General features: G+C 48.5%; 1 protein-coding gene across 6 annotated transcripts in view; it reads left to right on the forward strand.

The window, feature by feature from the left end:
• Positions 1-16228, forward strand: part of NRAP (nebulin related anchoring protein) — a 68219-nt gene that overhangs the window by 38501 nt on the left and 13490 nt on the right. For 5 of the 6 annotated variants that reach the window (XM_057734943.1, XM_057734942.1, XM_057734948.1 and 2 more), the window contains 11 exons: positions 676-780; positions 3060-3158; positions 4804-4908; positions 5630-5737; positions 6282-6395; positions 8077-8274; positions 9991-10095; positions 11370-11468; positions 13390-13494; positions 13840-13947; positions 14792-15103. In XM_057734943.1, coding sequence (XP_057590926.1) covers positions 676-780; positions 3060-3158; positions 4804-4908; positions 5630-5737; positions 6282-6395; positions 8077-8274; positions 9991-10095; positions 11370-11468; positions 13390-13494; positions 13840-13947; positions 14792-15103 — 1458 coding nt within the window. The remainder of the gene's footprint in view (positions 1-675; positions 781-3059; positions 3159-4803; positions 4909-5629; positions 5738-6281; positions 6396-8076; positions 8275-9990; positions 10096-11369; positions 11469-13389; positions 13495-13839; positions 13948-14791; positions 15104-16228) is intronic. The other variant, XM_057734947.1, reaches the window with a different exon arrangement.

The raw sequence follows: 16228 nt of genomic DNA on the forward strand, positions 1-16228 counted from the left end.
GCACACTGAAAAGACAGGTCAGCTTCAGCCAGACTGTCACACACAGGGGTGAGGTGGGGGCAGCATAGACACACCCTTCCAGGTAGAGCTCTTTCAGGATCGAGAGGTGATATGCTAGTTTTAGAGACGGGTCCATTTAAATGGCTTTCCATCAAAACTACGCCTTCAATGGCAAGGAAAGAAATGAGAAATACCCCCCGCCCCGCACCGAGGTTCCTAAGAAGGAACTGGCACCGTGGGAAGCCTCAAATGTCTTGTGAGATTCCCTCGAATAGCTCCCCACCTGGGTTCTGTTGTGAATGCTCGTTTTCTTCTCCCCTGCATGTCGTTTTCAACAAGAAACGGGGGGAAAGCAGACAATGAGGACGCGCTTCTCTCCGAGGTCGACGTGGGCCTGTAATGAGGGATGCAGCTGATTTGGCCTCTCTGGCTCCACCCCCAGTAGTGTCGGGTGGGGCCAAAGCCGCCATCAGCAGGTCGGCTCCAATTAAGAGGGAAATTAATTTACATTTTGGAGCCCTACCTGTGACTGTGCAGAAACGGATAAGACAAAAGTGGCATCTAATTTGACTCAGCTGGCACCAAGGCGACATTGGGGAGCCGTTAATAGCCCTTTAAATGTCTGCACACCAACAATGGCCTTCCTTTTTTTTTTTCCCCTTTCTCCTTTGTTAGAACCAATACAGGGCAGATGTGAAGTGGATGAAAGGCACGGGCTGGGTCGCCACCGGGTCATTAAATGTGGAGCAGGCGAAGAAGGCAGGAGAACTCATTAGCGAGGTGAGATTCCCTGACAGCGTGCAGCAGGCCTGGCTGCATTAGGCGTGCAGCATTTCTGTATAAAATTAAAATAATTTCCACTCAAAAGGCAAAGAAGAAGGCAAAGCTACATGAAAGGCCTCAAAACCCAGACTAGGGCTGGTAATTAGAGGGAAACCACATACCAAACACACCCCAGTGGGGGCCCAGAGAGCCCTGGCAAAAACAAAGTGGGTGACAAATAATATTATGAATAATAATGACAATCAAACAGAGCTCAATTGCTACCCACCAACGTACCTTTTTAATGAAGCAACACGGGAGAGATGATAAAAAAGATGCATTTATTGCATCCAGAAAGCCCTTTTGTGACTTAACGTACATTTTCTTCTTTCTTTCTGCAGCAGGCAGTGTAAACAGTTTTTGAATATTCACGTGGTGTTGAACATGTGAGACCGTTCTTTTTTGTTGCAGGGTCTTGTTTCTATTTGAATCTCACTCCTTTCTACGTGTAGCCACCCTAGCTGGACCGGAAGGCTATGAAAGGAGCCCTTTCCTCACATTTCAGGACAGTATCCTTGAGCAGATCTTTTAAAGACTAGACCACGGTTTCTCAACCTTGGCACTGTGGACATGTTGATAATTCTATGTTGCGGGGCTGTCCTGGGTCTTGTAGGATGTTTGGCAGCATCCCTGGCCTCTATGCACTAGATGCTAATGGCACCGCTTCCCATTTTACACATCATTTAGACTTCGCGATGATTCCTTGCTGCATCTAAGTCTGACATCCAAGGGAACTTTTTTGGAACCATTTTTCCCATGGTGGTCTTAATCTTCCACTGCATTTTGCAAACCTGTTCAACAGATTTGCTTATCTTCTGTGCTTTATACCGGTCCTCAAACTTCAGGAAGGCAAGACATCTTTCAGCAACTTTTCCCAACCACCTCCTTCCAGTTTGGCCCATTGCCAGTTTACTGTCAAATTGGATTGACCTCTGAATTTTCAGATAGATTGCTAGGCACTGTGAAAGAGCCACAAATGCACACACACCTGTTATTTAAAGCAGGAGTTAGCAAACCTTTTTGTAAAGGACCTGATGGTACATATTTTTGGTTTTGTGGACTTCACTGCTTCTGTTGTAACATATAGCACAAGGCAGCCATAGACAATACGTAAATGAATGAGCATGACTGGGTTCTAATAAAACTTTATTTACAAAAATAATTGATGGGCCAAATTCAGCTGGATATTGAACTGTATACAAATGTACAGTATATAAATATCCAGACAACCCAATATACAAATATCCAACCCAATAAGTAAGGAAGGGTTTCAAAAATAATGGTTTGATTGGAGAAAAGGTATACGTCATCATTTCATTAAGATAGCAACTGTTTTAGTCTATTGGAATTGTACCTTGATTAAAAAAATACAGTACATAATTTAAGCATAATTTTCAGAATACTTCAAAATTGGATATCTAGGACTTTGTTAGCAATTGAATTTCTTGTAACTTTTTTTTGTTTGTCTCAGTCTCTTTCAAATTGTATGATGACTCCTTCCAATCATAGCACCCTTTTTCTTGTAACATTTATAGAATTGTTGCATATGTTAACTGAACCAGTTTCTAAAGTGGTTAGATAAGGTACAGTCACTGACTGTTAATTTTTTTTTTTTTAATTTATTTGGCTGTGCTGGGTCTTAGGTATGACACGTGGGATCTTTTAGTTGTGGCAGGCAGACTCTTAGGTGTGCCTGCACGTGGGATCTAGTTCCCTGACCAGTAATTGAACCAGGGAGCTCGGAGTCTTAACCACCGGACCACCAGGGACGTCCCGATCACTGACTGTTAAATGCAAGGGTTTTGGCTATGATAATCTCTGCCCAGTTCTATTGTGGAAGGAGAATAGAAAGCTTCAACTGATAAATGTAACTGTGAGTGTTCTTTCTTGGTCGGGAGACCCAAGCTAAGATATGTAAACAACAAGACAGTATCTGAAGGCTATATAAAAAAATCCTTTCCTAAGTGTATCTCCTCCAGTATTTTACTGGTATAACCTCATTTTGAGATGTTTTCTTTGCACCAGGTAGAAATACTTTAATGTTAATTGACATGAGGTTATTCTTAAATTGAAACAAATATTAACCTGAAGGCACCTAGGATATAAAGACGGAGCAAGCCGAATAATAATTACGTTCACAAATTCACTCTAATCTCAAGCAACCTATGATTTTCTCTTTCAAATGGCATGAAAGAGCAGCACAAAATTCACAGCTTTGATCTTTTTCTGCTCAACAGAAGAAGTACCGTCAGCATCCAGATGCTTTGAAGTTTACCAGTATTAAAGACACTCCGGAGATGGTCCAGGCCAGAATTAGTTATACCCAAGCAGTGGATGTAAGCGATAATGTATATACATTACGACTCTAAGAGTGGGCCCTTCTTTCAACCCTGCGATTGAAGCTGAGGGGTTCTTGGCTTGCTCCTTCTGTTGTTCTAAGGATGAAGGAGCTTCTTATCCTTTGTCGAGGCTCACCTTAGCGGGGGTGCTTCCTCATCAGGATGTAGATGGGGCGTCACCGTTGCTCTTGGGATGCCAAGTGAGGCTCCACCACCCCGCTGCCCCATGCTTTCATTCCTTCCCATTTGCATGTCTCCAACATGCGTCTGTGGTCGAGGCCTTTCCCCCTCTCCTTTTGTGTTGAAGCATTGTTTTCAGAAATGGGACTTTTGGGCGAACTTCTTGGTAATTGGAATACCTAGGAACTGGAATGTTTAGGGCTTCTTGGGACCCACAGCAGGAATTCTTGCTTTCTGAACTCCCCCAAAGACTTTGGACATGATTGGGGTCTGATTTATGTCCATTAGACTAACTTTCAAGTCATTTCCCATATTCCCTTTACTTGTATATATTGCAGCTAAGGTCTGGCCTTTTGCCCTCTCAGCGCAGGGTTCCTTGGAGACTAGAGGGAGTGATGAGGTCCTCTAAAAATTCACATTAGGACATGGATTAGCCCTGTTTGGCTGATTCTACTGAGAGGGCCCCCAGGTCATTGTGCAGGGCAGACATGCCTTTTAAATATCTTCAGACCATTTAACTTGCCATGAGGGAAACTGACAGACCTTAGTGGGGGAGGGTTTCACAATGTCTCCTGTGCTTTCCAATTGCACAGATTATTCCTGTTGTGCCTTATTCAGCAGACATTCTGAGATGGCTTGACTGCCTGTCAGAATACGTTACAGGATGATTTACAAACTTATGGGTTTAGAAATGTATAATTTCTTGACAATCAGCCCGCTATAAGCAAGTTTAATTCTGAGAAACATAGATGGTCAAACAAGAACTTTTGTATGTAAAAAAAAAAAAAAAAGACCTGCTTTTTTTCCTTATCCTAACCAACTCTAGGGGGCACTGCTGTGATACGTAGAAACTTGGACACAACTAATAAGATTTGGGATGGAAAAGCCCAGTTTAGAAACTCTCTCTGGTGGTGGATGCCAACGCCAGGTGTCATTGCTAACTACTAGAATTATCATAAGCCCAGGTCAGAGTTCTAGATGAATAGCGCCCCAGACCCACCAAGGAGACATTTATTAGCACCAGACTCCTTAAGATGGCGGGGAGGGGAGGAGGATGAAAGTAGGTACAGGGAAAATCTCACCTGTGGAAGAGCCATCTTCTCTTGTGCCTGCTGAATTTTGATGTCCTCTCCTAGCTGATAGTTAATCACGAAATTACGAGATGGTAACCAGCCCTCATTTTCTCATTTGACACCCATCTCAGCAGTATGCTACAAGTGGAGTGTTAACTGAGAGGAAAGTTTCAACCTGTCATGTTCTGGGCTGGGACGTAGAACTCGGGAAGGAATGAAGTGCATGTCATTACACTAGCTGTGCAATCCTGGTGGAGGCAAGTCGCCCACGACCCTGTCTCTATGGGGAGGTGGCAGCTGCAGTGCCTGTGTCTCCTGGAGTGTAACTTGGCTGATGGCTGCATGGGGGAGGCTTCTGGGTTTAACACAAAACCTCTCTCCATCCACAGAGGTTATACAAGGAACAAGGAGAAAACATAAAGCATCATTACACGCAGACAGCCGACCTCCCCGAAGTCCTGCTGGCCAAGCTGAACGCCATGAACATCAGTGAGGTGAGGCTGATGGAGGGGGTGCTGGTTTTAATTACACGGGATCCCAGGACCAGCACAGTTGCACTGCATCCCGTGCTCAGAAGCATCCTGTGCTCCCACACTTGGTTTAAGGTTCTGCTGTCACCCTCTTGAAATTTGTAAGATTTCTGAACAGGGGCCCCACATTTTCCTTTGCACTGGGCCCTGCAAATCATGTAGCTGGTCCTGCAGAAGAGTCAAGCACACTGATAAGGATGCGACTAGGAAAACTTCCTTAGTGCAAAGGACACGTGTGCTGAGGGGCTGGAATATGGGAGCATCAGAATATAGGTGAAGACATCCAGCCAAAGCGAGTTGGGAGACTTAACTCCTCCCTTCCGTTATCCTTATCAGCACCCCCTTTCCTCTTCTTCAGTAAAGACAGTCAAGTCCTCTTTATTCTCCATCAAGAGCTGTGCACATACAGCCCCATGCCTCCTTCTTCGGATCTGCTTGCTACTCAGAGCAATCCGGTTCTGCCGCCAAAGCCCTTGCTTTTGAAACCCCACCCCCAGCCCCATGGCTCCCCTCCAGGGGTGGACGTAAGGCGGGATCCAGCTCTTTGTTGGTTTCTGCTAAGCCACAGTGATCTCTAACTGGGGGGAAACACCCCACAAGAAACCAGATTCGTGTTCTGACAATGGGAGTTGAGGAAACCACCAGGTCACAGGGAGGTCTTTACTGGTGCACATCTTCTCAACAGACACGTTACAAGGAATCCTGGAGCAAACTTCGAGACGGTGGCTATAAACTGAGATTGGACGCCATTCCGTTCCAGGCAGCAAAGGCTTCTGGTGAAATCATAAGCGATGTGAGCCTCCACCTCCATTACTGTGACAATGTTGAATACTCACCAATTTGTATTCCCTTTGCCCCTAACCCCTGCCTTCTTTTGCCTGTGGATAATATCCTCTGCTCTCCCAGCGGACTGTGTCAGGGCAATCAGGTAACGGCCAGTGAGAAAGAACATGCCTTACAGCAACCACAAAATCCCCTAGCCGGGGTACAAAGCTGATGCCAGACTGTAAATATGGACCCTGGGCAGATGAAATGCACCCTCCGCCAAGCGCTTTCCTAAAGCAAGTCCACGGGAAGAGACTGTTAACAATGCGCCCACCTTCCTCCTGCGTGGGCTGCCCAAGCGCTCTCATGTCCTGCCATTTCATATCCCAGCCCTTTAGTCATTGGGAGGCTTGCATATGAAAGAATAGGCCTTTTGACGACTCCCGCGCTTTTTCTTTTAACTCACCCAGTTACTGTCAAAAGAACAAAACATTTTCGCCCAATACCCACCTCTTCCATTCCGTGTCCCTTGTCCCCGAGCTGTGACTCTCTCCCGCTCTCTTTCCCTTTAGTACAAATACAAAGAGGCATTTGAGAAAATGAAAGGGCAGATGCTTGGCTCCCGGAGCTTGGAAGATGATATCAGCCTTGCACATTCAGTGTACGCGAGCTCTCTGCAGAGCCAAGTAAGTGGGAGAGAACACAGTGGAGCTGGGGGCCCCCCACCCAACAACGCACAGCCAGCAGATGTCCTGTGTCCTTCTGGTTGCGGGTATTGGCTCTGTGCTAGCTAGCTAGGTAGCTAGGTAGCGCGGTCAGGTCCCTCGGCCCCTCTGGGCTTCAGCTTCTTCCTCAGTCAAGTGAGAGGTTGGACTCGTTGACCCCTTAGCTCCCTTCCAGGCTGGACATTCTATGATTTTGACCAGTGGCCACAAATGAGGGCCTGTGGGCTGGATTTGGACCGCAGAGGTGTTCTGTTGGGTCCGCAGAGCGAGTTCATTGCAAACCTTTCAACATGGAACACTTTGCATAAAAGTTTTAAACTTCTGTGCAGAAGCCAGGCCTGGATTCCTCAAGGCTACCGCTGAAGTTGATTACTGAGAGCGGCATGTGGAAGGGAGCCATGCTCTCCTGGTCACGCAGCCAAGCCCTCCTCCCCCACTTCCTCCTTCACTCATTTATGCTCCCTGTCTGGCTTCTGGCAGCATCTGAGTTTGTAGTCCTTGAGTTGGTTCTCTGGATGCTGGCACGTGTGTGCATATGGTATCTTCTTGTACATACGTGAGTTGGCTAATGGCCATGATGAAATCCAATATGTATCCAACATGTAGCAGAGGACTGAACACTTTTACATGCAGCGTCTCATTTAATCATCAACTTATTTCTAGGAACATCACTTTCGTTCATCCTGGTTACTGATAAGGAAACGTAGACTCCAAGTGACTCAATCCCTTGCCCAACGTCAGCTAGAAAGGGTCAGAGTTAGGACATGGAGCCAGCTCTCCGTCTCATTCTCTTTCCATTGTTTCATGTATTCTGTGCCATTTTGTTCTCTGCCTCAGTTTCCCCATTTCTAACATTTCTTTCCCCTTTCTGTCCCGGGGTGGGATTGGACAGGAATTGTCCTTGGCTGTATGCTAGGAGTAGGGGAGGATGCGTGGAGATGGTTTGGGAGGTTAGGGAGGAGTGGTGGGGGCTTGGAGGGCGACAGGAAGGGTGGAGGAGGAGAGGTGGCAATTGTGCATCTGACTCCCCTGAAAGCCTGGAGTGAGCTTTTGTGGGCCTTCAAACAACTCTTCTGAGGACTGTGGTGGAGCTTGAGGTCTGGAAATGGGCTGCTCCCTTCCTCTTTCAGGATGCATGCTGGGCTCTTGGGAATACCCATCCCTCCAAACTGGCTTTTCAAGCATCCGCCCACTGCTCCTGGCTCCCAGATTTACTAGGATGATGTCTGATGTTTGAAGAAGCTCTCCAGCATGAGAGGAGAACCATAGTGTCTCAATCTGAACTTGAGGGAGTGATGGGGAGAAACTACGGGGAGCAGGAGGCAGCTTATCCCTGCATCTTCTTGCCTCTGGAAAATGGGAAGATCTAAAGACTTGAGCAAGGGAACCCTTGACATTATCTCTGTCCCTTGAACTTCTGTATTTTCCCCAAGTAGGGGAACCGTGAGCTGGGGCTGGTGAGTGGCAGGACCTGGAGAGGAGTCCTGCTAATTAAGCCAGACCCTGCAAGAAAGGAGCACTGGCCCTGTCAGGAAAGCCTCCCGGGCTCAGCTGGGACAGTCGCATCGCATTGCTCTCCCTCATGGTCCTGATGCAAATGGCGGCTTTGAAATAGCTGCTGTTGATCTGTCTGCCCATCTAGGTGAATTACAGGAAAGACTTTGAACACTTAAAGGCACAGTTCCATCTGCCGTTGGACATGGTAACCCTGGTGCATGCCAAGAAGGCTCAGACCCTGGCCAGTGACCAGGACTACAGACGCCCACTCCCCCAGTACACTTCCCTGGCGGAGGACCTGAGGCTCAGCTGTGCCAAGAAAGCTCACAAGTTGCAGAGCGAGGTAAGGGGTCCTGAACTCTCTCAGGGCTCTTTTCCTCTTAAATTTGACTGTAGGGCAGTAACCCACAAACTCCTGGTGGCTCAGAGGGGGCTCCAGAGATGAGGAATCCTGTACCTGGATTTTCTTTTGAAACACTGTCCCAGTTATTCCTGCCTCCCTCTTCATAAGCACAATTGCACAGATCTATTAACAATAACAACAGTAACCAGTGTTGACTGAGTATTTCTGCTGAATTCTAAGCATTGCGTTTTCGGGCATTACCTTATTTAATTCTCAAAATAACCCTGTATCAATAGTCTTTATCCCCATTTTACAGAGGAACCATAGTTTCTTCTCAAAGAAGTTAAATAGCTCGTGCAAGATCACAGAACTATAAATGAGAAAGGGGGTGCTGAGACTTGGATGCTGTCCAAGGAAGATGCCTTCAAAGCTCACGGTTTTACATGTTCAAGACTTGCCAGGGGTGTTGCCTCTGCCCCCAGGTTGGGCTGAGGGTTCCTCCTGGTGTCTCGTATGTTCCCGGGCCACCCATCTTCTAAAGAGGCCTGAGATCTGCTGGAAGAATTGCTCAGAGCCCCTTTGGAACTGACCCACTTCAGGCAGGGGAGAGGGTTGGGCAGAGGGCAGGGAAATCAGGGTCCCAGGGACCGTTCCTGGATCCTCCCAAGGAGTCTCAGAGGTCTTCAGGCTCCCCCGCTCCCCCATCGCCAGGGCATTTGTAGCTCGTGCCGTCCTCTTCTGAAGCGGGCAGGCATGGGGGCATTGGGAAGCTCTGGAGGATTTCCTCACTCCCAAGGAAATACAGGATATGTCTTCCCAACAGGCAGCAGCATCCTTTTTGGTACTCACCTCATCTCCAGCTTGCTGCATTTCCATGCCAGGAGATTTGCAAGTAATGGGCCTGTGTTGGAAAATAAAACACCCCTCTGCAGCAAACCCGCTTTCTGGTTTGGCAGAACCAGAAAAGAGCTGAGCGGTGCTCAGATGTGGGTTGCTGTCGTCTGTTGGAATTTTCCGTCTGTGTACAGCATTTACTGAGTGACATAAACTGTCAGGAACCCGAGAGCAGCTGGAGGAACGAGGGAGCCGCCACGCTCAGCTCAGGGGCCTCGTTTGTCACTTGAGCAGAGCCCTGGCTTCCCCTGCCTCTCGTTGCCATAGCAATTGGAAGGCGGCACGCCCAGGGGGCGCATCGGTGGCTGAAGGGGAGTGAATCTGGGGCCCCCTTTAAACTGTCAGCCCAGACCCCTCAGGTGCACACACCCGCCCCCACCCACACAGACTCAGGCCTTTGCCAGATTATTTGGGATTCATTTATTAGTTCTTTCTTAACCCATGATTAATTAATGCCGCCCTCTGCTGCTGGGTTTTGTTTTGAAGCCCCATTAAACCATTTCCACATTTGCCCCAAGACAGCTGACTTTCTAACCACAATCCACTCCAGCGTTTATTTTTTGATAGCCCATATTAAAATAAAAATCCTCCAAGCATCCCTCTAACAGCTACGGAGACAAGTGACAGCAGAATTATTTTCTTCTGACCTACATTTTTGTTTCCCTAATGAGCATTTACTGAGAAGCGGGTGTGCGTTTGCCGTGTGTGATGTATCAGCAGAGACTGCCTTGGCCTTGAGTTCTAATTATGATGCTGTCTGTCGTGGGTCCTTCCTCGTTCTACGAGCTTGATTTTTCTGATTCCTCATGTTGTTCCTTGTAGAATTTGTACCGGTCGGACCTGAACTTTATGCGAGGTGTTGCCTGTGTCATTCCAGGCACGTTAGAGATCGAAGGGAGAAAGAGAGCATCTGAACTCATCAGCGAGGTAACCGGGGACCCAGGATGGTGCTGGGGTGTTGAGTATATTCCATGGTAGAGGTTATACAACCATCTGTTTGTTTCTTACTAAAGCCAGTTAGATGCTACACTGTTAGCAGTGGCAACTCACCCGGCCTCTCTCCTTACTCCCTTCTCCATTCAGACTGGATGCCGTTTAAAACAGTTTTGCAGATCTCGAGTCAGTTCCTGTATTAACATATAAGAATTATTCGCTGGCTCATGGGATGTACTTTCCTAGGGTCCCTTTGAAGAGTGGCTTGTGGTACAATGGAAAGAGGGCGGGCTTTGGAGACACAGATGGTGACTGAAGTTCCAGGCCAGTACTCATTTGCTGTGTGACCTCAAGCCAGTCACCTGCCCTCTCTGAGCCTCAATGTCTTCATCAGTCAAATGGGAATACTCAGACCTCTCTCATTTAGTTTTTGGGAGGATGAGCGCTAATCTAAGAAGTGCGCTTCTCTTAGTGGCTGTATATGAAATGGTTGCTACAAGCTTGGTGATAATTTCTCGGTAAAAGTACAGAAGTCTGGGATGCTAAGCTCTTTGAACTCCTGAGGAATCTAGCTGACCCCTGGGAGGGCTCTGGGATTTCCATTCATGGTAGACGGGCATAATGGAAGGCAATGGAAGTGAAAGGCAGTCAGCGTCCAGCCTGGGTGCATCAGAATGGCTTATGCATTGATCAGAAGCTCTGAGCAAGTGGAACTGGCCTCACTCTGAGAGTTGAGATTTAACCTTGTGCTTCGCTTTTCCAATGAAATCTCTAAAGCAAGTGGTTTCTAAACCTCATGGCGCCTCAGAATCCCCTTTGGAACTTAAAAAAAAAAATACAGAGGCCTGAACCCACTGACGATTCACTGAATCCCATCTCCTGGGGTGGTGCGCAGGCACGTGGATTATTTTAAGCTGCACGGTTGTTCCTGGTATACCCCCAAAGCTGAGGAGCCCAGGGTCTCCAGTGAGCAAAGGAAATTTGGGAGCAAAACGCAGATTTCAATAGTTGTGTTTACATTCGTGGTTCATCCTTCTAGCTCCCCCTTTCCCGTTGGGAAGCTTCTGCTTCTGTCTGTCCTCTCCTCCTCCTGCGTCTTCATCCCACTGGGTTTTGAGGTCACAAGAGCAGGTGACGGACCGGATTCTGGGTCACAGACTAGCGGCCTTTGCAAAATGCGGTTTTATAACTAGTGCATAAAAAACTGCTTCTCCCACTGGTTTTGCATCTTACCTTATCTTCTTATTCCCTCTTGTGTGTGACTTCAGAGTAAATATCGTCAGCATCCCCAGTCCTTCAAGTACACAGCCGTGACAGACACTCCTAGCCTCACTCATGCAAAACTCAGCAACCAGATTACAAATGAGGTAAAGTCTTCGGATGGCTTTGGGATGGGCTTTTAAAAAACTGCCGGGTTGTTAAAAGAAAACATGAGTGAATATTTGTGGGATGGGGGGTGGGGGTGGTGAGGAAGCATGGGTGTTTGCATGGAAAGAAAAGAATATCATTAGACGGAGCCTAAAGAGTTTCCAGAAGGAAAAAAGGCCCAGTAGGAAATCCGGTTTAGTCTGTAGTCTCGCTCCCCCAAATGCGGTCATAGATCGACAGCATCTGCGTCCCCTGGGAGCTTGTTAGGAATGAGGAACCTCAGGCCCCACCCCAGACCCACTGAGTCCACACCGTCATTTAACAAGATCCTCACGGGTTTCCTTTGCACATTAAAGTTTGAGAAGTGCTGCCCTGTCGTTCGTCTGTTCTAGCTAGGCGGATATCCATTTTTATATTGTCATTCCAACCGTGATGCTGGGGAGGATTTGTGGTTGTCCGGGGACAGTGATGCAATGTGATGTTTGCCAGGCTTCCTGGTCCTCTGCCTCCTCATCTTCTCACTCACCACTTACCCAATTCGCACTTGAATATTCTAGCAGAGGGGGCCCAGGGGAAAGAATCTCACTCTGGAAAATCATCGTTCCAGCTCTACTTCTTCTCAGTGGCTCTCTGACAAGTTTGAAATAGCAAATGAGCTTGGCAGAGAATCAGAGTTTGTTTTTAAGACTCACCTTCTGACCCTAACTTTGCAAAGTCAGTTGAGATTTGGGTATTTATATATCAGTGCCCACGCTCATCCCAAGCTTGGAATAAGGAAACCCACAGGGCTGTGCAGCACGACGTTATCAATTTAAAATTCCCACGGAACCTTTCCTGCCTTCTTTGTGATCAGGATGCTGCGGGGTAACAACGCCTCCTACAGTGGCCTCTGGCCTCGGAGAACTCAGCAACCACAGACCCGGTTCTAATCACAAGAGCAGATGTTTTCGTACCGGCGGAGGCCGTGCACACCAGCACGGGTGTGAGTGCACCCGTGAGAGGCTCCCGGGACTTTAGTTGAAGTGTGCAGACCGGGGTTTGGGAACCTTCCTTCCAACCAGTGGAGCTTCTCCTAAATTTCCCCAGTCTTAATATTGTCTTTACACTGTGTCCTCAGCAAAAAAAGTCTACAATGGGAAGAACCACAGTGGTATTCCTAAAGGTGTTTTTCTTCCCTGTGCCTATTATTGAGCAAAGTACAGGGGAGGAAAAAATATATTTTCTTTGACCCATCTTAGATTTTCGGCTGGGGCTCTGTAACAAAAGATAGATTAACAAGGAGGAAATATATGCATTTATTTAATGTGAGCTTTCAGTGATGTAGGAGTCTTCATGAGGAAGTGGAGACCAGGAGGAATGGTTAAACCTGAGCGTTTTTATTCTAGGTTTGATGAACAGTGTAAAACGGTGGGAAGATGTGGTAGGACAAAAGGGGGTGAGCTAAGGGTAGGAAACTGGGGGACACTTAGTGAGGTCTGTTTGTTCAAATGCCTCTTGAGTCCCTCTGAGTTCAGAGAGAAGATTGCTCCTTTCCTGCGGCGGAGGGAGGGCAGCTCCCACAGGAGGGGTATGACCTGCTTCAGGGGAGAAGGTCAGAGAGGGGGCTTCCATCTCCAGCTGTTGCCAAATTCCTTCAGCTTAAAATATGTACTATGCCAAGGTACCGTATTTTGGGGTAACGTGTCCTGAACTCCGTCACAAGCAACTTGCAATCTCTTACATATTCCGTCCATAGTACTCAGTTTGACTCACAAAGCACTATCTTTATTGAAAGAAACATCTTCCCCAGGCTGAAGGTGTATCCATGACACAGCAAATGGCCTTTTACAAACGTATTTCCCAGTTGCAAAGGAGGGACCTCCAGCCCTGAAGAAATGCACAGCACTTACCTTCTTGCTTTTTTTCCTTTTTCCCATCCAGCGCCTCTATAAAGCAGCAGGAGAGGATGCGAGACACCAGTACACAACGACCCTGGGCCTGCCTGAGTTTGTCCGAGCAAAAATGAACGCAGCCAATCTGAGTGACGTAAGCCTTTTGCGTTGCTGAGGTTGAGACGTGCTCCAAGGCCACCTACGTCTGTGTCTGTGATGGGGTCCAGCAGTGACCCTGCTGGCTTTGGCAGCAACTTTAAACAGTGTATCTTGTAGAGACTCCTCTTAAATAGACCATTCCACGGATGAGTTGAGTCATACGTGGCTGAGCCCACTTCCGAGAGGGTGCTAATGAGATTTTCTTTGCAAAATCGAAAGCTTTTGCTTGTCAGAAATTGATTCTGGAACACCACGCTACAAATGAAAGGGGGTAGCGTTTGTTCGTTGAGTCATGTAATTTCTTTTTTTTTAAGAAGATCTACATGTGTTCCTACTGTAGGCAAAATACAAGGAGTCTTGGCGCAATCTCCGTGCTCAAGGCTACAAGCTGACAACAGACGCACTGCCCTTCCAGGCGGCTCGGCTCTCTGGAGATATAGCCAGTGATGTGAGTTGAATGACATGACCTTCCATCCTGCCTAATTTCCGTTAACTTCACGTAAAACAATGTCTATGGCTGATTTTCCTGAATTAAAGCAAATCTATCACCATGTGAGACAGGATGTCACCTGCAGAATATATTAGTTATGAATGAGATTCTTTGAAGGAGAGAGGGAAAGAAAGGCCCTGTTGCTCAGAAGCTAAATGCAGGCAAAGGTCTCCAGCAGCAAGGAGATGACAGTTTATTTCTAATTGCAGTGTCTAGGCAACCATCTCCCCGTAATGTGTGAACTGCCTGTTTTCTAACTCCACCCAGAAGTAGAAAGAGAACTCGCAGTAGAAATGGCGATGTTGCTCTCTGTAGTTTCCCGCATCGGCAGTAGGATTTGCAGCTGCGTTTCAGCCGCTCTGTTGATAGCGTCCATAGCTTTGGGACATGAAGGTGACTTTCTCTTTCCCACAAACAAATTGCAGGAAATGTAGACTTCAAATGAATGGATCCTGTCTTTTGGGTTTGATGTTTTGCCAAGTGCGAGGGGATAAAGCACAAGTTTCTCTTTTACCCTTTTTGATAAATTCCTTTTGGCCATAGGACACGTAAGGGGAGTGGAGCCCTCACTTTGGTTCTAAGGATCTGGTTTTAATTAGATGGGAGGAAGGGAGCAGTGTTTTAATTGTTCCTCCCCCAGGGAGGAAGCGTGCTCTCGGGCTAACCTCACTGGGGTTTTTCTTATAATCATCCCCTCCTAGTGCAAGAACAGGTGATTTTCTTAGAGTCTGCAAGGAAAAGGCACCGATAGAATGTAAGCGGGGCAAATGCCGGCCCCTGACCGTCTGGTCCCCTCTTCCAGTTTCTCTACAGGCACGACTTTGTGAAGGAGCGAGGCAGGCTGATCGGGGCCCAGAGTGTGAGTGACGACCCCCGGCTCCAGCACTGCCAGCGGATGGGCCGGCTGCAAAGTGAGCTTCAGTACAGGAAGGAGGCGGCGGGCAGCAGGGCCCAGTGCCACCTGCCCATGGACATGGTGCCCCTGGTCCACGCCAGGAAGGCGCAGGCCCTGGCCAGCGACCACGACTATAGGACACGGTGCCACGTGTTCACGGTGCTGCCTGAGGACCTGAAGATGGCCTGGGCCAAGAAGGCTCATGCCCTGCAGAGTGAGGTAGGGGGGGTCCGTGGATCACACATCAGTCCCCGACCTTCCTCTTCCCACCAGGCCTGGATGTAAAGCTCTGCTTCCTCCTTAGCCTTCAGGATCCCCCAGACGATTTGCTTGGTCTGTGCCATCTAGGTTGGAATTATTCAATCGGTCGACAAATATTTATTGAGTTGTAGGCATCCCCCAAGGTCCTGGGGATATAGCAGTCAACAAAAGAGTCTAAAAACTCCAGGGGTCAAGGAGCTTCCATTCTGTGGGAGGGAGATAAAGTATCAGTGAGATGTATAGTAAGGCAGATGGAGACCACCAGAGCAGGGAAGTGGGTAGGACGGTGTGAGTGTGTGCGCGCAACTTAAAATGGGGGTCTCACTGCAAAACTGACATTTGAACAAAGACCCTGAGCCGCAGAAACAGCCTCAGCATGTTTGAGGCTGGAGTGAAGCAAGTGGGTCAGTGGGTAGGTGAGTGAGGGTGTCTCCAGGCCTGGGGATGGGGTCCAAGGGAGAGCCTCGGGGCTGGACTGTGCACAGTAGGGGTGGTGGTGAGGAGAGGAGAAGAACTGCCCCCGGAGCTGACACTCGCTGACAGCTGGCCAGTACTGGCACCCTCGCGACGGCACTGCAGGGCGGGGGCCGTGGGGACTTCTGTTTCTCAGATGAGTTCACGTGGGAGGGGCCCAGGCAGGACGGCCTCTTCCACACTCTCAGCCATCCTGCCCTCCTGTCCATTTCTGATGATGCAGGTGTGGACACTGAGGCCCAGAGAGAGAGGAGGTCCTGGCCCACGTGAGGGCATCAAGCCAGTTGGCGGGTGGCACCAGCCCCGGCACCCGTAGTGGAAGGCTCTGGACTCCGCCCCTCTGGCGTCAGTCCCAGGCCCCTCCACGCCTCGGCTCCCTCAGGAGGGTCAGGGTCGCGATGAAACGGTGGTCGTGGTCAGCACTTCTGGGCATGTGCGAGTGGCAGGCTCTGCACCTCTCAGGCTTGCACGCGGCCTCTCCCCAACCCCGCAGCTCCCCGAGCAGGAAGGCGCTCTCGTTTTAGAGCAGAACTCGTGGGACGGTGGTCACACCAACCCTTAGCATCCACGTCAGGGTTTCCCAACTTGGGCACTTTTGACATTTTGGGC

Source organism: Hippopotamus amphibius, chromosome 5, assembly GCF_030028045.1.
Source record: "Hippopotamus amphibius kiboko isolate mHipAmp2 chromosome 5, mHipAmp2.hap2, whole genome shotgun sequence".
Classification (NCBI taxonomy): domain Eukaryota; kingdom Metazoa; phylum Chordata; class Mammalia; order Artiodactyla; family Hippopotamidae; genus Hippopotamus; species Hippopotamus amphibius.